This window comes from Patagioenas fasciata, chromosome 6, assembly GCF_037038585.1.
Source record: "Patagioenas fasciata isolate bPatFas1 chromosome 6, bPatFas1.hap1, whole genome shotgun sequence".
NCBI lineage: Eukaryota > Metazoa > Chordata > Aves > Columbiformes > Columbidae > Patagioenas > Patagioenas fasciata.
In genome coordinates, this window is record NC_092525.1 from 30,467,875 (window position 1) to 30,491,228 (window position 23,354).

A 23,354-nucleotide genomic window follows, 5' to 3' on the forward strand; every position below is an offset into this window, starting at 1 on the left:
AATGAAATTTATGAAGTAATTCTGATTCCGTCAAAATCTTTCAAGAATCTTTTTGGGTTTATTTGGTTAAACACTGTTAAATTTGAAGGTTTTTTGTTTTGTTTTTGTTTGTTTGTTTGTTTTATGTGCACCAATTATTCTTTTAAAGTTTTTCAAAGTAGCCTAACTGTGAGAAGTAGGAACCACAGTGGTGTCATAGTCTCATGTTGGCTTTTCTCAATGTCTGCTGTTCTCTCTCACAGTATAGATTGGGTCTCAGAGCTTTGACTTCTCAGCTCAGCCATGACCAAAACCTCAACCTAATCCAGACTGACTTGATTTTGTCCCATGAAACACTGGTATCCCTGTTTAAACAAAAAAGGAAACTCTCAATTAGGCTGCCCCAAGTGAAATTGAAGCTGATCTCAAGAGCAGCTGTTCGAATCATGACACTATTCTTATAGCTTTACTTTGAAGTAATAATGTCCTAGTACTTTAAGAACAGAGCTAGATGGCAGGAGTTTTTCAGTTCTTATTTCCCACAGAAATTTTTTTAAAAAAAGAAAACAGTTGAATAACCGGGTTCTTGTTTAGAGTTTTACTTTGGCAAAAGCATCCATAAATTGGGAGCCATTACTCCCTATAAATAGATATAAGAAAAATAAATTACAAAAACAAAAAAAACCCCATAGTCTTCACATGGTCTTTAAATGGTAATGTTTTTGCCTGAGTGAAAAGACTATAACAAAAAGAATTAATATAGTCTGTAAAAGCTAATGGGAGTTTTCCAAGCTATACTTCCATGTCTTAATCTACAGTATTTTGTAAGGAAAAATGTGCTTGTTTCACTCGTAGTGCATACTTAGTTTATAAGCCATATGATACCTCTTCAGTTTAAAAATATTACATTTTTTGTTCAAATTATAAAGAGAACACTTATGTAGAAATAACACGAATGTCTTAATTTACCCAGTAGACTTCTTTTAAAAGAAAGGAATATTTTAGAGTATGTAAGAGAGTAGAAAATAAGCATATCCTTGAATTAAACCGGTGAGAAATAGTCACAGTACCTATTGTTGCTGTGATAGTGTAGTTAAATGGTAACTACATGGACCTTGCTTAATTCTTCTCGTATTAATCTCTGATGTTTTCAAAACTCCTACAAGCCCACCTCATTTTGAAACCTCTTGTCTCAAAGTGCAAGTTAATTAATAAAAGCTGAAGACCTAAACTAGAACAAAATGTTTTGATCCTCCCAGCCAGAACAATACACAAAATTATCTAATTATGGATGGTTTTGAATTTTTATCCTGAATAGGGTTTTTCTGTATGATTTTATTGAAGATGTCTAATGAAATTTTGAAGTAATTTTTTTTTTATAAACTAATGGAGAAGGCATCCACTACATTTGGTATATTTTGGATATCATGCCAAAAGGCAGTACAGTATTGACTGAAAAAAAAAAAAAAAAAAAAAAAAAGAGTCCTGAATTCACATACTGCCATTATCTCTAAAAGTTTATTTTGTGGCATTGGTTTCACATCCCATCATATCATAGATTCTAGCCAGAAAGATATAAGCTCTCACCCAGCAGCTACATTTCTGTGGGGTTGACCAGGCTGACCCAAAACCTCTGAAGTCATTTAGGTATTTTTTGAAAATTTTCATAATATGTATAGATAGCCTAACATACAGCTGTGAAAAATGTTATTTCTGCCTTAGGTTAAACTGCCTCGTTTATTTCTTTTTGACAGCTTTGGTCAATAGATGTTGACCAAAACCTGTCAAATTTACTGAGAAATGAGGAAGCATTTTTTACTCCAGTTGCGAAATAGGGAATTGTCTTCTATCCTGGGAAGTACTTCCCTTAGTTTACAGTTTTTAAACAAATTGTTATCTGTATTTACATATGAAATGGGGTAAAGGCACAACCTAAACTGCCCCTTTGTCAGAGGTGAGAAGACGTAGAAATTGTGTGTCCTTTGCTATTGTGATTGACTGCAATTCTGTATTTAGGTACTGAGTAGATTTGAGTAGATTTAGAGATAGACAGTTTTATGGAGGCAAAGTTGGATTTCTCATAGGAGGAGGAAGAAAAGATAGCTGTGGAAAAGATCAATAGTAATATAAAAAAAAAGTGAATGCTAAAGATACTAATTTGTAATGCTTTAAGGTGAAATTTCCATACTTTTTCTTCACATTTGAAGGAACAGCAAAAGAGTAGCTCTTTATACTCATACAGATTTTTTTTTTAATTCTGATTTCCCAATGAATTTATGGATGCATGATTGATCTGGAAAAGAAATATGTGATAGACACAGCATTTAAACTGCAGATTGTGGCAGGTGGTGCCACTGTAGTGTTCACAAGGAAGGGGTGGTGTGGCCTGGAGGAAAGTCTACCTGTTGCAGGCAGGTTATCTGCAGATGGTGAAAGATCCTTTCCTCCTTGTTTTTCAGATGAGGGTGCATCTGCATCTTGCTAGGCTCTCTAGCAATTAGGCTGAGGATAGGTTTGACTCTTCTCTTGCAGACTATCCATGCTGTCCATATCCATGGGAACAGACTTTTTAGAAGGGAGTGTTATGATAGGACAGGGGCTAATGGTTTTAAACTAGTAGAGGGAGGATTCAAGCTAGACATGAGTACAACATTTTCTGCAATGAGAGTGGTAAAATACTGGCACAGGTTGCCTGGAGACGTGATAGATGCCCCATCCCTGGAGACATTCAAGACCAGGCTGAACGGGGCTCTGATCGAGCTGATCTGGGTGAAGATGTCCCTGCTTATGGCAGGGGGTTGGACTAGATGAGCTCTGAAGGTCCCTTCCGACTCAAATGATTCTATGATTCTTTTGGAAAATGTCTCTACAATGCAGAATGAGGAAGTTAACTGAAGAAGATTTTTTCATATAAAAAGTTCCTCTAGTGATAATAGAGGTAAGGGGATGACAAGATATTTTTCTGAAATCCCAGTACAGAAAGAAAATACGTTACCAGAAGAATGTACTGATGAGTGACCCAGTGCCACTTGCCTACTAACCATATATAACAAATCCCATGTCAGCTTCATGTGTGTTAAATTAACACAGACAAAGTAAGTCCTCTGTGACTTAAAATTGAAAACAGGTTTACATAAGGTATGATTTAGCCATGAAACTCAGTGGCAGGAGATGTATATGAGAATAGTTTTGTGGCTGTCAGAGACTTGAGGTTGATGAGGAAGATGGAACTTACATTAAAGAAAGGGTTTTAATTTTTGAAACTTTGTTGTTTAGGTTGTTGTAATCAGTGATAGATGAGATTTAAGGACTTTACATACAAGGTCTTAATCAATCTTGCAACATTCTCTGTGCCATGTAGGACTTCCCATCATTACAGTCAGGATAATTGACTTGCAGAAATCATCAGCATGACCTGTAATGATACCTCCAGTAGTCCTATGGAAGAAAACCTTCATAGATATGTCAAATCAGCATTCTATCTGAGATGAGTTATGTTTTTATAATTTCCACAACTGCAAAGGACCTTACCGTGTTCTTAGGCAGACAGAACTGCCACCATTATAGTAATTAGTGATAGACTGGTGATTGCATGGTATAGTCCATTTTCTGTAGCGCTAATTAGACAAGATCAGTTAATGTGCTCTACTGAGTCGTAACCTTCCTTCTGAAGCTCTTGGGGGAAATTCTGTAGTGGGTTTATTTTTGTGACATCTTTCAGACTGATATTTGTTTTCTTTATGTATGCACACATACGTACGTACATACACTTACAGATGTGCTTCCTGAGGACTGTTTCCATAGTTAAGAAAAGCATGTTCATTATCCTAACATAGTTGTATTTCTGTCTTTTGCATTATTCAAATACACTTAAAAACTGATTAAATTGAAGTATTAAAAGTATTTATTTTGTTCATGTGAAAAGTGTCTCATAATTTAAGGTATTCTGTAGAATCAAGTGCAGTTATCTGTCAGACAAACCTTTTCAGATCCTTATGTAAATGACTTAGTAAAAACTGGGCACCAAAACAAGGTGAGTTTGAGGAGATGCACCTCAGTGTATTTGACTCTCCTCTCTCCATTTATTAAACAACTATAATAGTACTTCGCTACCTCAGAGAGGTGTTCTGGATCCAATGTGCAGTAACATGATAGTGTAAAAATGAGGACCCTGCAAGAACACTGAAAATAGGTCAAAATCAAAATGTCTAAAAAACAACATCCAGACATTTCTGCGGTAATCTCTTAATGGTTTTGTTTCTTTGCATGAAACACAAGGAGAGGTGACCTACTCGATGCACAGCATTTTCACACTCCTTTTTTAACATGCAGGATGTATCTGCCTTGGGGGTGATAGGACGTGGGATTCATCTCATTACCAATGCCAAATGCAATCAGTAGACAACTTGCTGCTTTAATTTCTGAGGACTTATTCTTATAGTTATGGTTGTAGTTAAGCTTATCATGTGATCATTCAGAAAAAAAAGGTGAATAGTTGTTTTTCCTCTAGTATATCTACCCATTGGCAATGAGTAGTTAGGATTAAAAGCTCCATCTAGCCCAAGGCTGTAATGAATATTCAGGAAAAATGATTCTGTACTGCTGCTTAGGGAAGTAAAAAGACAACCCCTGGAACATTCAAATCTCCTGTGCCTTTGGAATAAACAAGCGATATTTGATTAAGAACAGGAAGACAGAAGACACACTGATATACATCTCATACCAAAAGAGACTTTATATGGTATTAAATTACCGACAGATTCCTGTAGGTGCAAGTGCATGAATCAATATTATGTTTTAGCTGATGATATTTTCACCAAGCTTTTATTTAGATGGTGTTTGTTTAAAAAAAAAAATACAGCAGATAAATGAAGTATGCAATGAATGTTACAGTCCATTGAAGCATTTGTTCATTCTTCTGGATTGACACACAGAGCACAATTATGCTATATATTTGGTAACAATCACACTGTATCATCATTAATGAGACAACCAACAAACCTAGTTATGTGTAATAGAAGGACATAATTTATAGCAATGTAGTAGACTTTGAACCAAAAGCATTAAAAACCTGTACTACATTAAGCAGAGGAATATTTTAGTTAGTTCATGTTGTTGATTTTGCAAATGTAAATGCCCAGCTGTTTTTATAGCTAATAGCATTTTACATATTAAGCCATTTAGAAAATATTTCTTAACTGTGCGGACTTCATCAACCACTTTAACAACAATAAAAGCTGTAGACACTTTCATAAAGTTGGATTGGGGTAAAAAAAAAGACACTTATGTTGTACTAGCAGTGACAGGTATTTTTTGTAATGTGACTTATGGGCCTCAAGGTTCATTCTTTTAGAAGCTATATGCTCATACTTCGAATGTTTTGTGAATCCAATCTCTGCTAAGAATCAGTAAATGCGATTTGTAAATTGGGGTCAATTTTTCAGAAATCCAGGCAGATGAGAGACCCTGAATTGGCAAAATGAATTAAGCAAAATTAAGTCTGTACATAGCCTCTTTAAAACTAGTTTTTGATACCAGGCTGCTCACCTTGTTAAATTCGCACCTGAGTTTAAAACTTTGCTGAATATGATAAATGAACATTCTCAGAAATGTTAAGTTTTGAATGGCATTTTTAATTGGGAGAATGTCTTTAGTCAATGATTGCACTGAGAGGGTGAATTCTTTATTTCTAATCACTTAAACCTTTCTCAAAAGTTGTGTTCTTGTGTGACCTCTGCAAATTGTTCTCAGTCCAAAGGCAAACTTCCATGGAGAGATTGTACCACCATCCAGGGAACTTCCACTGGATTATGTAAATATAGTTCATTAATTTCATATGGAAGTTAGCTGTCCATTGTCACAAATATCTTGTTTTCAATCATCCAGTGACTTACAATGCATTTTTCCTAGTCCTCAGTGCAAATGTAGTAGGAAATGATGAATTTGATAAATGAATTAATAACCTTTTTTTAATGATCTAAAGCATAAAATGCAATGTTACAGATAAAACCAGGTGGGGATATTAATCCTCTTTGGGAATATGTTAGTTGTCTGTAGAGCATAAAAGCTCTGGAATTCTCATGCTCCTTGGCCCAGAGATCCCTCTGGCAGCAGGGATGCTCAGGCATGTGGCGGCTGTGGCCACTGGACACTTGCGGTGTCACTACAGTGAGGGGAGGGTGGCTGAGCTGAGGTGGGTACTGATGTTGGCCGCTGGTACTGGAGGTACCAAAAATGGGCAGGTTTCCAAGACCGATACAAGTGAACCTTTCAAAAGGACTTGGTCTAAGCATGTGCTGTGCAATCAGATATTTAAACTGTTTACTAGCTTAAGAAACTGAAGACCTTTCCATTGCATTTGTTGCATTAATCTTGGTGTGGGAGAAGCAGAACTGATGGAAAATGAAGGTCTTTACTTACTTTTGTGAAAAAAAAAAGTTCAAATTATTATTTATTAAGAAAGACGAACTAGTTAAATTGTCTTAGGTAGGATGCAAATTGAGTTTACGTGAATGAAAGAGAGCTCCCAATAAATTATTCAATGTGGATTAAAATAATTGTATTAAAGTGTTAGTGTGTGTTGGAGAAAGAATTTTTATGGTAGCATGACGAAGGCAGCATAACAAGTTCTCTGGTGCCAGCATCCTGAGTGTTATTACAAGGATTTCTAAGGAGAAGAATTAACATAAAGTATATACAATTCATGTCTTCTAGAGGGTGCCTCAGTTTTGCATTGGGCCTCAAGGAAATTCAAAACAGAAATGAAAGTCAAAGATGCAACTACTTTCATACTGCCAGTGCCGCCTTCATACATATTTCATGGCAGCTGCATGGGCGGGGAGATCACCATTTTTATTGGAATGGCACAGCTAAGTCTCAGGGTTTTGCTATTCATGTCAAGCACTGTGTACTTTCTAGGAATGCAGCCTGTGGGGTTTTTTGTTTGTATTTAACCACTGGTCAACAAAGAAAAGAACAAGAAGGAGTTATTTCCTGTGTGTTCACTAAACTGACAACCTTGGTGTCCACTGGATTGTTTTAAACTAAACTTCACTTAGGCTTATCCCATTTTCAGTTACTACATAGCAATGCAGCTCTCTGAACTTTTACAAATCTGAATGGGAGAAAATGATTCATATATGTCAGGGTTAATTATCTGAGAGAGTGATAAAGATTTAGTAAATGTAAATAATTGCTGCAGTACCAATTAGCCTACCCACAGGTTTTACTTGCACTAAATCTTGTAATAGCACCTTTCAATTTTTAACCAGATCATGCACCATGTTCTACATGCATGAGTATTGCAAATTTTAAGGTATTTGTTGAAGAGCATTATCAATACCCAACAGAAAAAAACAAAAAAACTCTACATCCCCCCCCCCCAAAAAAACAAACAAAAAACAAACAACAAAATAAACAACCACCACCAACCCATACTCTAAGAGTTATACTGAACAATAACCATTATATGTGCCAGATGCAGAATGTTAGTTCCACTGAGCTGTTTTCAGTGGAAACGATAGTTGATTACTGTCTATATGAGATGTATTCCATAAGGGAAGTAAATGCCTGAAAATCGTGAAAAGCCAGCACTTGAAGATTTTAATTTCTGGCTTTAACAGAGGAGATTTTGATCTTTCATTTACGTCACAGCCGTCCCAAGTTATTCTCTGAAGTCAGAGGAGAGTTCAGCAATGCTGAATTGCGTTCTGATAGCCCTGCAAGCTGAACTCATCCTTGTTCTTCTGATTAAGGCATGATCAGCTAATGCTTCAGGTTCACGTTATTTCATGGGATACTGCTTATTTTCAATATACTTTACATTGAGCAAGTCATTAAAATGGAAAAGTAATTTTTAAAATAAATGGGTAAAGTAAGTCTCCATAATACAAAATGATATTTTCCCCTTTCTGGGAAAAGAACATTCTGCAATATCTTTGTCTTTTGAAAAAAAAAAAAAAAGGCAAATTTTCCTTTTTTTGGTGAACTAACCTTTCTGTAATAGACTTGCAGTTACTCAATGTGTCTGAAATAAGTTAACTAATGAGATGAGGTTCAGTTCTGATGCGTAATTTCAAAAAATCACAGGATAGCCACTTGTAGCGAAGTTTTCTATTTCCTTGATATACCTTTTGTTCCTATTACTTTTAATTATGTTCTATATTTATCTGACCTATTTGAACAGGATCCAGAGCTGGTACGGAACATCTGTCGCTGGGTTAGACAAGCTGTTCAGATTCCTTTCTTTGCCAAGCTGACCCCAAATGTCACTGATATTGTGAATATTGCAATGGCTGCCCAGGAAGGTAACCGACTCCAGTGCACAAGCTGTGCACATTTACTAATTTGATGGATGGGGTAAGATAGGGGAGTTACTGGAATAATAACAATTAACAGCAGAAACTAATGTGAAAATAGTTTACTTGATGTGTTTAGAATAACCACAGTGATCTAATTTTACCTGTGCTTCTAGAATATAGCAATATATGAAGAGAACCATATTAGACAGTTAACAATTAATTATACATGTAGGTGCACGTGATTGTCTGCATGCTCCTATTTCTGTCATAGTTATATGTTTACTGTACCACTATAAATTCCCCTCTTCCTATGTTTAGTAGTGAAATGGTGTGTGTGTGTCCTGAGAAAATGGAAATACACCATTTGAAGGTATATATCTATTTCTTTTTTTTCCTCAGACCCAAAAGTGCAACATGGCAAGTAGGTGTATTAATCCATCACTTAGAACTGTGGTGATCATTTCTCTGTCACATTGTTCATTTTGTCCTGCTTCTCGCAATGAGAAATGAGAATATGGGCTGGCTGCATCGAAGTGGAGTTGGTGTCATCAGCTTGGAGGGGGTGACCTCAGTGGTGGGGTACCTCCAGGCGTTGAACAACCACCGTAGCAGGTTCTGTCCCACGCAGCTGAAGGGTAGAGATCTGCCTGTCAGCCCCAGTGTTTCCCAGCCCTTACAGCTCTTTCAACTGATGCAGCCTGCCTTGAAGCTGGTGTTAAATTTATCAGCCCCGGACTGGTCCTAAGGAGCTTTCTGTGCATCCCCTTACGGTTTCTTGCTTTCTGTCTTTAGCTGTTTATTTGAATTTCTAGTTATTTCACAGTTTCACGGTTTTTCTGTTGTATTTTTTTCCTCTGTTGTTCTTATACTCATGATTTAACAAAAAGTGACTGACCTTTTGTTTCACAGGTGGCGCAGATGGTGTTACAGCCACCAACACCGTGTCAGGACTGATGGGACTGAAGGCAAACAGCACACCTTGGCCAGCAGTTGGTGCAGGACTGAGGACCACATATGGTGGCGTGTCAGGTAGGTGTTGCCCTTTTTGATGCATGGTACTTCCTTGGAGGCTTTCAAAACATCAGGAGGTCCTTGTAGTGGGCTAGAATATCATGTCTGCAGCCGCACCGAGTCCTTAAAGCTCACTGTTGGTCAATGTTTCTAATAGTCATGACAGATGGAACAGATTAAGTGTGAAGGCTCTTGGGTTGCCCTTTCCTTAATGGTAAAGCACTGCATCAGAATACTGTGATAGGGTCACTGGAGAGGGAAGGAAATCTCTTCTCTCATGACCCTTGCTTTTCCTCAAATTTTTCATTCTGTCACAATTGTCAGGCCCCACGTTAGACAGAGGCTAATGAAAGGGCATTGCAGGGGGAAATATCAACAATCCAAATGCAGTGTATGTTTCATAGCCCAAACTCCAGCCTTCCTCTCTCCTTCCTGCAGAGTGCACCTCTTCCCAGGAGGTTATTTTCTCCTCTTCCCACTGTGATAAAAATGATAGACTGTATTAGGCAAATATATGTGTATTTTTGTAGCTTATTCCTTGAGATATACAATAATATCTTGTGTAGGCCATATTTCCAAGTCCTGCTTCACGGTTTAATTTTTAAAACCAGCAGCAAAACTTTTACACTTCAGTTCGGTGCCTGTGCACAGTAATGTATTAATCTATTGACCCTGTGCACTCTGTTGCTGTGACAACATGAACTTGGCCTTGCAAAGACAATACTGTGAGCTCCTTGACTTTACTGGTATGGAGATTAGTCTCCTTGGTGATAGAGGTAGCAGTAAATATACATAACAGAGGTAATAGTATCCTCCTGCTTGAGTCAAGCACTATTTTATCAGACCCACCTCCCACCTCACCCCAAAAACGTAATCAGAGGAGACCAGACAGGCAAAAAATGGCTTATTTTATGTGACTTGTGTTATCCTTACAGAACTGTAAGAAATGTAGCAAAAGATACCTTTTAAACAAACTTTAATTCAGATGAGTGTATTCAGTGGAAAATTGCTTTGTTGCTTTAGATAACTACAAGGAATTTGGAATTTTTTAGAGAGTGCTGAAAAGCAAGGAAGAGATAACAATCAGAAGAAATCATTATGCCTATTGCATAATGATTATTTCACAGTGACAGTCCAATATGATGTTATATTTTAATATTATGCAAAATGGGAGGAAGAGAGGAACAAGAAGAGAACAGCTACAGCCCATTTCAATTTCTCCAGCCTGCCATGTTGACAGGAAAAGAATAAAGGAGGTCACAGTGGGTGCTGTGCATTAAAAATTAATAAAAGAACTATTGCAGTAGTATTTTATATAAGTAACACCATTCCCATTTTCTCATTTAAGTTGCAATTTCTGAATATTCCTTTCTACCATAAGTCTGTCTAATAAAATCTATAAAATGACTGCATTATGAAAAGTGTGTCGCTTATGTCACAAATTTAAAACATGTATATAGCACAAATTACTGTGGCACCTGGATGCTCAGCTATAAGGGGGGACATATCAGCATTTCTGCAGTGTAGAATCCTGTTATAAATGAGATCTGAGGAAAAGTTCTTTGTTTCTTTTGTTTTTATATATATGTATGTGTGTGTGTGTGTGAGTATAAAAATGTGTTTTTTTCCCTGAAGTGTAACATGTATCAGAGGAGAGGGAAAATGTCATTTTAAGGTCCACCATTACCTATGACACAAATCTGGTTATTTAAAAAATATGAAAACCACCGGAAGTGCTGTCAATTTATTATCCTTTGAAGAAGCATATTGTTGCAGACAAATACATAAAGGTTTCTTGCTGATAATTGACATCGCTAGGTCGCAATCCCACAACTCATTGCGCGAAAGAAAACCACAGAGCCAATAAAGTCAATAGGCTATGCAACGCATTGCAATACTTTCTGCTCAGTGATCAGGGTATAGCAGTATACAAATTTACAGAAGCAGGAAAGCAATTTTAAATCAAGGGAGCTAGCATGTGTACAAGGAGACAACAAATGGGAGAGCCTGTCATCTTGTCAGAGCAAGGGGCAGGGTGGCCGTTCTGCTGAGGTCTGTTCCTGGCTGTGCTGGGGCTCAGCCCTGTGGCCTGCAGCCAGGCACTTGACCTTTCCGTGCTTTATTTTTCCTGTCTGTGAAATGGCAGTAACACCACTAACATGCCTACAGGCTTGCTGGGAAGTGCTCTGTGGTCCTGGCATGAAAGTGTCTTCACAGTGTAAAGTATTGGTTTCCTATTTTTATTTGCTTAAACTTCTTGTTCTATTTTATTAACTGATAGAGTCAGTAAGTTTTTGTTGTTTTTTCAAATAATTCCTCTCAAGAGATAATTATTTTTTTTAAGTGAAAGTCAGTGCTTTTATAGAAGCAATAAGTCTGGTCCATTTTCCATGTGTTTTAGCAAAGCACAGCTGGTTTATCATGTACTCCAGTGCACAAGCCTAGAGCAGATACCTGGCATTGCCAAACTGTATCTTGCTTTCTGGACTTTTTCCAGTTGCACAGGTTTTAGTTCTTTTCTGGACCAGCAGTGACGCTGGCTTGGTGCAGAGGTTTGATAAGTGTGGCAGGAGTCTCTGCCTTATGGGGTGGGTGCCCGTGGTGCTGTGTGACGGTGGGTGTGGTGGGAGCAGCCCTGGCCCCGCAGGGTCCCAGCACAGAGCCCCTTGCCCAGACCTGCTGGCGAGGTCTGAAATGTGACCCTCAGTAACACCCAGCTGGTGAGGAATTGCTCACAATGGAGCATTTCTGGAGTGTGGGATCAATCTGGCTTTCAGATCAGTCTGAGCTTTCTTATCTTTCATCCCGTTCTCTTCACACATAAATCACAGGTAACTTTCTACCTCCAGTAGCATTGCCTGCTAGTACAAGGGTTGCTCTGTCTGAAAGGGTGTTTTTGCTGGAGAGAGTGAAAGCAGAACGTGCTGTGCTTGGGATCCCCCACCAGCAGCATGGGCACATTCCTCCCTTGATGTCACATAGAAAGCCATGTCCTGTCCTGTGCTCCCGTGTTTCCATTCCCTCCCCAGAGAGCTGAAAGAGCCCCATGCTTTGGTGCAGTGGCACAGCGTGTGAGGGAGGTAGGGCAGCAGAAAGCTGGAAGTAAGCAGCTGCAGCTCAAAATGCGAAGGTCAGTGCTGTGCACCCTGAAACAAGGCCAGGGGCCAGCTCCATCTCTGCTTGCTGAAGGGCTGTGCTGCAGGCTCCTGTGGTGGGGCTGAGGACAAGCAGGCGCCTGATGGCAGCTGTGGCAGTTGGGGCAGCCCGCTGTGCTGGGGGCCCGCAGCCCAGCTGGGCAGCTCTGGGGCCAGTGTCAGGGACTGATCATGTTTCAAGGAAGTTGTTCTCTTGAAAGATAGCGGTTCTTCAGAGTTTTATCAATACGCTATGTCCAGACGGTTCTTAATGCCATGCGAATTGCCTTCTCCAGGTGAGTGTAAACTTACTCCGCTGAGTTTGATGAAGATTTCTGTCGAAGAGCAAATAATGACAGTATGTTAATGCCCTGGCCTAGTAGCAGCCTGACATTTTGACTTGCAGCTCTTATGCAGGAGGGTTGTCATTTGTTTTTCCAGAAAAGAGAGACATTGAAAAGGGAATTTCTTTTCAACGCATTTTAAATTGCCAAATGACAGGTTGTTGCTTGTGGTTTGTCTAAAATACATAAAAATAATGATAAAAACAATTATTAACATCGTGGCCAGATCCTGAGATGTTTTGAGAACAGACTTATGTGTTTGTTTTTTTAAAAACATTTTTTTTAAATGTTTCGAAGAAGGATATATTAATGAGATTCCTTTCAAACTCCCATTTAGCTTTGAGTTGTCATAGTCAATGTTTTCTTCCCAGTCAGTGCTTGGGCAGTGACCTTCCTGTTTTGATCTATTTTAATCAGCTGAAAATTGCTCAGCTCTAAGAGGCATCATTTCCTCCTCCATACCTTACTATTTCTTGCATGGTTTTGACAGGGAAGGATCCCAGGTAGATGTTTGACCACTAGACTGTAGGATTTGTCTCTCTTCTCCACTTCCCTGCAAATATTGAATTATTTATACAAAGTGAAACAGTTCTCACAGGATACAGACTAACACTAGCACAGCCTGCTGACTTGCACATAAGCCTGATTTGTGAGAGCCACGAGCTCAGGTCCCAGCTGGGTCCCCTGGATTCCAAGTTTCCCCTCCAACTGTGGAACACTGTACAATCTGTCTGGTTTTTCTTTACCTTCTACCTCTATCCTGGTGCCAAAACTATTTGCAGGAAAAATTTGACTTTAATTTTGACAAATTGTTGTTTTCTATGAAAATTTGTTTCTAATGGACACCATGGAGCCTCAGCAGAGCCCAAGGGCTGTGGTAGCCCTGTGGATTTCTGTGGCCCCGTTATGTCAGAGGACATTGTGCTTAGATGATCCCAGTCTTCATCCATTTTTTATAAGTTTCGCAGAACTGACCGTTACTCAAAAAGTGGAAACGCCCTAATGAAGCATCCAAAATATGTTTAAGAAAATAAGCTCTTACGATGAAAGAAAAATACTAAAGATATGGCTTCCCAAGCTGTACAACTATTATCTGTGTTTTCAGGATTAGAGACATAGTTTGATTTCCATTAAGGAGCTTTTAGAATTGATGCAGTGGTATTTCAGGTTTGAGAACACAGAATACATGAGATTTTACCCCAAGTTCTTTCTATACACATGCAATGCAGATTGTTTCTTAAAGAGAAGCTAATGCTGGGTTTTTATCCTTACAAAGAATAATGACCTCTGGCTGTGAAAGAGATGGTTTAGTCTGTATAAGTATAAATTATTTTGAACATACATATTTTAAAGGTACTACAATAAGATGCCAGGTTTCCCAGATAAATGTTGATACACTGTCGGCTGCTACATGCTTCCCTAGATCATTTCCTTTAAATTTAAATGTACTTTAAAATTAAAAAAAAAAAAAAAAGGAGGAAGAAAAAGTATTTTCATGCACTTTCATACTGTGCTTCCGTATTCCAGATGTGTTTTATAAACACATTGCTGCACAATAGGATAGCTATTGCAAGAAAAATAGAGCAGTGCTTCTGTTTGAATTTCCATGTTTTTTTGTTCTTTGTCATCTGTTTGTTTCTTTGTTTTTGTCTGGAAGCCAGATCCTTGGGGAATAAATTTATAAAACCAAAGACTGGGCTTAGTAAAAAACTTAGGTTAAAAGCAAATCTCTCAACAGTGCACTCACTATGTATCCTTTAGTGCTTTGTTGCAAAAATATTGCAGTATTTTACAGTAGTAGTTCAAATACCTTATGTCTATGCGCTGTTATTGCTTTGTCCAACTACTACATTTTGTAATATTTTGGTATTATTTGCAGAATTATATTGTGTGGCATGTTTGAGTACATTTGTATGTTTTCCAGATGAAGAGAGATTCAGAAAGTTGTGTGTTATAACTTCATAGCTGACCACAAGGGATGTCAGAAGGAATATGCCTGGATAGCAGATTCAGTCATTAAATGTGGGAATGTGTAATTGTTGGAAACCAGCAGAGGCAGATAATTTTAGTTACTTTTGAAATAAGTTAGTGGATCTCTCTGTTTTTAAGAAAAAAACACTGTCAGACAGCAGTTCTGACTTTAAAGGGAATGCTTTGCAGGTGTTATTTCATTAAATTAGATTGTTTATATTATATGAATAATTGACATTATTAATAGGGGCATATATTCCAATCTGAAACACATGAATTATATTGAAAGAGGAAAAGTTGAAGTTATAATAACAATTTCATTCTATTTTTATGACATATCATTAAAAGAAAAGTGAAAAGAACCGAAGAGCATTCACTTTCCTACTCACAGTTCTCTCAGTGACTGTGGTGTGTGGATTTTGGTCAATAGAAATGAATGAAAAGCTGCCCATCAGTGGAAACAAAACGTATGTATGCATAGGCACTTCTGTTTGGTATAAATATTTACCAAGAGTTAAAGAGTATTTACATTGACATGTATTTATAAAACAATGTGGATACAAGTAAAAAGCATATATGCTGTAGTATGTTTTAATTTTATTATTTCTGTTAAATGTAGCTCAGCCATCAAAAGCCCTTATTTGCATAGATTATGTCAGGATTCACAAAGAGTCCTCTGTTTTCGGTGATGTCCTTGCAGCAGGCTGATTTCTCTCAGTGTTCTGCCGTCACTGGTCTGTGCAGGAGAGATCAGAGCCCTAATAATAGATTTTTGACAGGGAGCTCGCCGGCTACCTGCCCTACACAAATCCTCACTGTTCATGTTTGCTTCGTGGCAACAAAGCAGACAGAAGGAAAATGCCAAGTGCTGAGTTTGAGGTACAGCCCTGCCATAGCTTGACATTTCAGCAGAATAGCAGTTTATGAGATGCATAATTTTTCATCTGGGACTCAGCTGCCATTTTCATAGAAGCTTGCAGCTCATCGACTGACTGGAAGTAGGGCAAAGGTTTACAGCTTAGATCAAGGTCTACATCCTTCCCGTAGCTGTTTAAAAATAAGTATTATTCTCCACATAAGGTCAGAGAACTAAACATATTTTTTCACTTTAAGTACTTTTCAGCCAATTTCTTTCTCACAAAGAAAACACTTTACACTTTTAGCACAGGTGCTGTTTGTAGTTGATTAAAATAATCATAATTGGTTTCATTCACCAAAAGATTAAATGAGTCCTGGAAAAAGAATGAAGCATGAGTCTTTATACACAACAGTTGAACAAAGCTGTGTTTTCTCTTCCTCTTACTTTGAAAAAACCTCATTCCAGGCTTGAAATGAATGAAAAGTCTTTACTCTTGAAGTGTAATTGGTTTGTGTTTTATTATTGTTATAGATTGAATTCAAATTTTCACGTTCATGCACATGTTCTTGGGAAACAAATGCAATGTAGGTACATGTAAGTGAGTGTTTAATTTAGAATTACACATCTCTGTGAGCCTTAGTAACAGTTCACCATGTCACAGCCTCATATAGAACAATGGTACAGTACATTGGATTAATTAAAGAAGCCTCGCAGAGAACTGAATTCTCAGTATGTCAAGATTTCAATTTTATGTTAAATATTTTCTAAAGGCCAGACCCTTAAATCTCAGGGGCTGTACCAAGCAGTGAGCTGTGAATTTAACCATAGGCTAACTGCTAATGATAAGGAAAAGAGTCCAAGTTGAGGCAGCTGTAATACAGTCATTGGATTAGGCTATCAATCATTCGGTTCCCTGAGGAACAGGCAAAGACGACAAAACAGTGAAAAGGGAAATTAGGAAGGGAGGGCATGACTAGAATGAGATTCTTCACCAAATGTATCTGTTAGTTGGCTGAATCCCCCAAGCATTAGACAGAAATGTCCAGCTTTGCTCGCAGACTAAAAGCCAAGTGTTTGTTCCAAACTCCTAGAAAACCATCAAATCATCATTAACTGTTGCTGGTCTGTACAGGATTTTAGAAATGCAATCGGCTTTGATTATGTTTAAAATGTCTTAATAGCCTGTAACTAGATTAATCTCTAAACTACTGTTGTTGGACACTCTGGATTTACTGTTTACATCAAAGCTCATGTAGAATATGTCCAGCTGAAATAATTCATTTCCCAAATGAGTGGGTTTTATTAATAAACAGATAAGCGTTACGCTATCAAGTCTTACTTATGGCTACCAAAGGGGAATGTCAGAAGGTGACTCAGAAAAAATCGTAAATTCTACTCAGATATAATACAGTAAAAATGAGAACGACTGTGGCCTAGCTTGCCCAAGCATGGGTGAAAGAACGTGTGGTTTTAATCTGCATGCAGGCAGATAAAATGGGAAGTCGATTCACATAATGGCATCGATTAACATGATTAAGTGGAGAATGCTCTTTTAGTTAGCAACTTAGAGACATAGTCTGATAAACAAAGAATGGAAATGAATAGGGAAAGTAAAAGAGAAGTCAAAGCATTTTAAAGTAGGTTGGTGTAGCAGAGGCTTGTATTTAAACTCAGTTACAGTAATGGGCAGAGGTGAAGGTACCACATGCAAACCATGACCTGATGAGGAGGTGTAAGTCAGTCAGGAACAGAAAATTTTTCCTTCCAGTAATATCAGCAAGACTGAATCCATTTGTGTTGTCTTTGTCAGCATTAGTTGAATGTCTTTACATGTCGCTCAGCTCTAGGGGAGAAGGTATCTCTCTTACGATCACCTCTTCCACTTTTAGGCAAAAGCTCATAAAAAATCTCTCAGAATATTTTTGTGTCATCTTTTGGAGGTTATCCTGTTGAAAACTGATGTATTTCTATCATAAAAGACTTACTATAATTCATTTTGGAGGTCATTTAAATATCACTGCTTTAAGTATCTTATGAATTATTTATCTGAAAAATACTTGGCATACAAGTACTTTTCAGTTTATTCTAACACAGGAATTAAAATACTATCAAGAATTTCAAATAGACACTAGTTAAAATAATAAAAATTTAGAAAAGCCCAGGTGAAGTCTACTGCTTGGTTTGTTTTCCATTAAGTCTCAGCAGCTCTCTGAATCTGATCTAGCACAGCTTTCTCCCTGGATAATCACAAGGAAGTCAAAATGTCTTTTGACTCCCAAATGCAGCTTGAACGAGAAGTAGAGACTGTAGTGGCATGCAGTGTAACTCCAGTCTTCCACAGAGCTGAAAGGCGACTGCTCATGGTGGGAGCTGCCCACCCTGCCATGTCCCAGCGGCTGCTCCATGGCTGAGCAGAGGCCCTGCTCTGACTCACCGACAAGTCTCTAGCAGTTGCATGGGTTAGGCCCAGCTCTCTGCTCACAGTGCTGCAGGCAGTGCAGAAGGATGTTCTGTACAGAAGTGGTAATTCTAAGTGGCTTAAGTGTGTGGTGGTGGACTGCAGCATGAAGATAATTTCAGGTGGCAGGGTTCAAGTTGGCCTGGAGGTCTGCAAAGGTTTATTGCAGTGTTACATGTGTGTTGGATTCAAACTTGAATACAGGTTATGGGAGTTTAGGGAGCTTCAATACAGGAGGTAGAGGAAAGACCTCACAAAGGAAATAGGGTCCAAATTCATGTGAATACTTATCGGTGTTACAAACTCCCTACTGTCCATTGTGAAGGGCCCATAATTATCTTCTCTGCTGACTTGTTATTGCATACCCAAATCAACAGCAGGGTTTGTGATACAGGTAGTACTTGATAGTGATCAATGAGATAACCATCTTCTCTGGAAATTAGGAACTGCACCTGTCACTCACAGAACTGAAGTTCTAATGGTAGTTCCCAAAAAAATCAAGAATCTGACAGAGTTGGTAAACAATTCTGATTAACAATTATATCAGCAGAGATTAAAACCCTTGAGTACTGACCTGGGTTGTCTTAAGCATGTTCATTTTTTTCCATATCTTACTTGGCATATTGATTTACTGTAGTCTGCAAGTAGCATATACTGGTTGTAGAGCCCATCTATATTCAGTGGAGGACATGTTCTCATCTTATTTGGAGAACAAACACATTTTTTCATTTATTAAAAAGAAAAAAAAGCAATAGATACAACATCAAAACATGAGCTAACAACGAAATAGAAAAATGACTTCTTATTTAACATTCGTTAGCACAGAGCTTCCTTGTGTTCTTCCTTCTCTTTGTGGGACGGCTCTGCCTCAAGGTTAGGCCACATGACCAGTGTTTTTTGCCATCATTCTGGGGATACTACCACTACTGACAACACATCCCAACTTCTGTATCACATGCCAGCTCCTCCACCTGGGTCACTAGCTTCGGTAGCCTCAGTGGCTTCAGCATCTCTGCAAGGATGTTTTGGCTCCCACTGTTCTCACTACCTACAAAACACTGGATTGATGTGTTTTAGAACTGGGTCAGGAAGTGGCTTGAAGACAAGGTTTCACAGTTACATGAAACTCTGCTTGCTGAGATTGATCTGGTTGCAGGATATTTTGACAATCAGATATGGAGGCTTAGAAAATAAAAAAAAATCCGTGGAACAACTTTAAAGCCAGACATTGTTTTACAACCCGCAGCACCAAAAGGACATAGAGCACTTATTTCTGCTGTCCTGCTTCCATGTAAAAGTAGCCTTTGAAAGTTCTACCACCGGTTAACTATGATTTGTGACGAACTCATCACAGTGAATACATCTTTATTCACCTAAATCCTGCTAACATGCTGTATGTTTTAGTATCCTAGTTGAAAGATGAATAAATCCTAATGCCAACTTCACTCATAAAATACAGAACACAAAATATAGCAATTTGTTTAACTGGGTAGATCTTGGGTTTATATTTCACTGGCCATCAGATCATCTTTGAGTTATTGCTAGAAGCATTTACAAAAGTATTTCACAACCATCAGAATGTTTTAGTTTGGTTTGTTTTTTTAACCTTTCACAAGAATGCAACTAATATATAGTAGTTGGCTAAGGGATCTGCATTTTAATGTGTCTTTTCAGGCAAGCACACCATTGTGTAGAATAAGCTGTGCAGATATGCTGCTCACACCCAGGATATACAAACATATCCTACAAAGTCTTTTAGGAAACCTGCTGTAGTAATTTGGTTTTCCACTTTATGAACAATTTGCAATTTCTGTGTTGCCAGGTACTTGCAATTGTCTTTCCACTGTATAACCATCTTTAAAGTCCTGTTCAAATCCCAAAGGACACCCACAGTCAGGGATTGAACCACCATTATTTGGGTTAAGTGAGGGCTGAGTGAGGACTGTTGAGTGCAGTGTCCCACTGTTTCAGAATGAGAAATCCATTGCACAACTGTGGTAGATACATAGAGAGGGTGTTTTTAATGACGTGAGGTCTGTCCATACAATGTGTGGTACCACGCCTAGCTCAGCAGTGAGGCAAGGCTGATTCTGTGAAGAACTTTGTTACAGGCAGCTCAGAATGAGGAGAAAGCTGTGGGGCTTTCTGCAAGCAGGTATGCATATGAAGGCATGGTTTAGTGTGGTATGGTTGTGTCTGCTGTTTATATATGTTTCATGGCCCTCTTGAGTGACCTATTCGTTTTCAAAATTATGTATGATTACTCTGATCCTTATTTTGACTGGACTGAGCTTGTCTTACTCCCTGTCAGTTATTGCTGTGCTTACACTGTTAATGCCACATCAGCTGCCTGCCTATTGAATCCGTCAGCTTTTGACAGTATTTTCACTGATTTTTGAATATATGCCCACTCAAGAGCTGCTTAGATTTTAATAGGGAGTACTCAGAGAAATCTTCTGATTCTAGACCCTGATAAATTCTGTGCATCAGGAGAACTTATGGGGAAGGTATTGCTGTACAAGGCTTTCAAAAATAGATTACTTTTTCTTATAAATTGCCCAGCTTCTTCAGAACTTATTGAAAGTGGGATTTGAAGAATTCAGACCTCCAAGGAGGATCTGGTGGCAACTTATTTTCCCTAAGAAATACTTTGAAAGCTGCTGCTATGTTGTACATCTGGTTTGTTGAAATAATGAAGAGATTGTTTGTATCTTTGTTGTTCATAAAAATGCATTAAAGGATCAGTCCTTGGCAGGTGTCCAGAGAGGAGGTAAACCCTGCTAGAGACAGGGAAGTGACCTCAAGTCTTGCTCCACCTTGTTGCATGGGGCTGGCACACAGATTTCTTTCTGATGTCTTTATATCTCTTTCAGGCTCGCTATTTTACAGCTCTGAGAACATCCCCAGCTTACTGTTAAAGTCAGATAGTGCAGGATGGTAAAAGGGTCTTAAAAAATAAAATTGTCACTCTTACAATCTCTTTTCCAAATTTGGGCTTCTTCCAGGGCTGTCTCCAATGTTCTTTGCTATTTATTTCTATTTCTTACACATAAGATACACTGAGCCGAAGGTTAGATGGGCAGAGAAGGCAGACAGTGGTGCTGCTCTCTTCTGCTTACGCTGCCTGTATTGCCTTCCTGAGCTGCCACTACTGCCAGGACAGCCCTGTGTCCCCAGGGAGGCCAAGGACTTGCGGAGGTACAGCTAGTGACAGGCGGTCACTGTCGGGGATCTCAGGGCCAGCTGTGAGCAAATGTGCTAACGAGTACAGCCAAGGGTTGTCCTGCTGAACTTCAGGCACCTACTAGGAGACTGTTGAGCTTCTACTTCGTCACTGTAAGAAGTCAGGCATCCTCAGAAGTGGGTTCTTTTCTTGCTCTGCTGAGCACATCAGAAATTTGTGATTAGTGTATTCCTAATTTAGGTGCTTCTGTCAAATGCCTTAGATAGCCTGTGCCTACATTTTGTAATGAAATTCCGGTGATTAGGCAAGTAAATGATTCTTTTTTTTTTTTTTTTTTTTTGGTGCAGGTGTAGCCTTCTCTTTTTTGAAAACACAGATGTATGTGATTTTAGTCCAGTCCATTTTCTAATCTGATATCACAGGAGAAAGTGATATTTGTATGTTTGATGTTAAAATATCTTTCAATCAGTTAATGTAAAGCATCTGGTGTTTTTCTGTATTTTAATGAGCCCTAATAACAGTATTGAAATCCCTTAATGCTGTTTCTCATGTTCTTGTTACAGTAGGTGTATGGCACACATTTCCTGGTTTAAAAAGCTCAAAACAAATTTCAGCTATTTAATCTCAGTGTTAGAAAAAGGATCACAGCAGCTGCTGTAGTATTTTGTATTTAAACTAGTTTTTGTAAAGACTCGTGAGGTGTTCCCTGGGAGCTAAATATTGACAAGCATGCTCTGGCAAGCAAGATCAAGCTTGGTGAGTTAACACTGCTCAAGTCTCTGCATTGACACTGTAACCCAAGTCTGAAAACTATTATCCTACTCCATTTATTTTGGCATTATAGGTGATACTGTCCACTTGAATTAGTAATTTCTGCTGTATTTTTAATACTGTGACTGTGGGTTGATATTTGATTTAGGACCACAGTACATGCAAGGTTGCTTGTACATCTCTATTTGATGACATCTTCAGTAAAGTATTGTGTATAGAATCACAAATGACAGCATAAAACCTTCATGACTTCAAACCTTCAAAATAGAAGTCAACGTCGAATGTACAATAATTTCAAGTTTAATCACATTTATCTTTTATGCTGTAGAACACAGCATGTCCTAAAACTCTGAGTCTGTGAAAGCTGTTGATTGAATGTGAAGCTTGGACATGTATTCTTTGTGGAATATAATTGAGGAGATTAATTTTCATTTGTGTTCTCTAAGTAAAAAGAAAAATCCACATTTTTTTTTCTAATACTAAGTGCACCATGTTTATAATGCTTATAGTTTACTTTTTGAATTTCTGAATAAAGGACTTAGGCCTATTTGGGCTTCTAGTAAATATAGCATATACACTAAATTGATTACCAGATGCATTGTGCAATATACAGCATTGTACTTTCTTGGTGTGCTTCACAGTATTTTCTTAAATTACCAGCATTTGTTTTGATTCCAAAAATGCCCTTGTCTCAGTTCTCTAGTGCTTTGCACTTAAATGCTGGCTTTTCAATGCTGAACAGATGTGTTAGAGTTTCACATGGAACATTTATGCTTTTGTAAGTCTTCCTCTTCGAGCTTTCCCTTCATAGTACTATGTCAGTGATAGCTCGTGCAAATGGGATCTCTTCATTTTCGTATGCACTCTGATGGCTTAAAATAACCTTCAGAATTCCTAATAATTTTGCATGATCAAGAACAACAAGGAAGCAACCCATTTTTTCCCAAAGATACTGCCCCCAGAGTGAATCAGTTCTTTCAGATATGTTTAATTTTACATTGGAGAAAAACAGGAAGGAAGAAAGTAATTCCTTTACGGGTGACAGCAATAGTCCACAACAGTCCTGTACACATCTGTGAGCAGCCAAACTCCCACTCTTGAGACTGTGGTTTGAATGGGCATAAAAATTCATCCCTGAAAATGCTCAGAACAACGTGCCCAGGACATTAGTATGTAATTTACTTCAAAGAGGAGACTGCCTGAGTTGATTTATAAAGCATACTTCTAAAAAAGTATCCTTTAAATCATCAACAGTTTTTAAAAAAAAGGGTAATATGACATCCTGGGCCAAGGGCCAAGGGGTTCGTGAGCAGGAGAGCTGCCTGCTGCCTCTTCTGCTCCAG

General features: G+C 38.3%; 1 protein-coding gene across 6 annotated transcripts in view; it reads left to right on the forward strand.

The window, feature by feature from the left end:
- The window catches only part of DPYD (dihydropyrimidine dehydrogenase), a 340,194-nt gene that overhangs the window by 238,833 nt on the left and 78,007 nt on the right, over positions 1–23,354 (forward strand). For all 6 annotated transcript variants that reach the window (XM_065842651.2, XM_071810393.1, XM_071810394.1 and 3 more), the window contains 2 exons: positions 8,165–8,285; positions 9,189–9,308. In XM_065842651.2, coding sequence (XP_065698723.2) covers positions 8,165–8,285; positions 9,189–9,308 — 241 coding nt within the window. The remainder of the gene's footprint in view (positions 1–8,164; positions 8,286–9,188; positions 9,309–23,354) is intronic.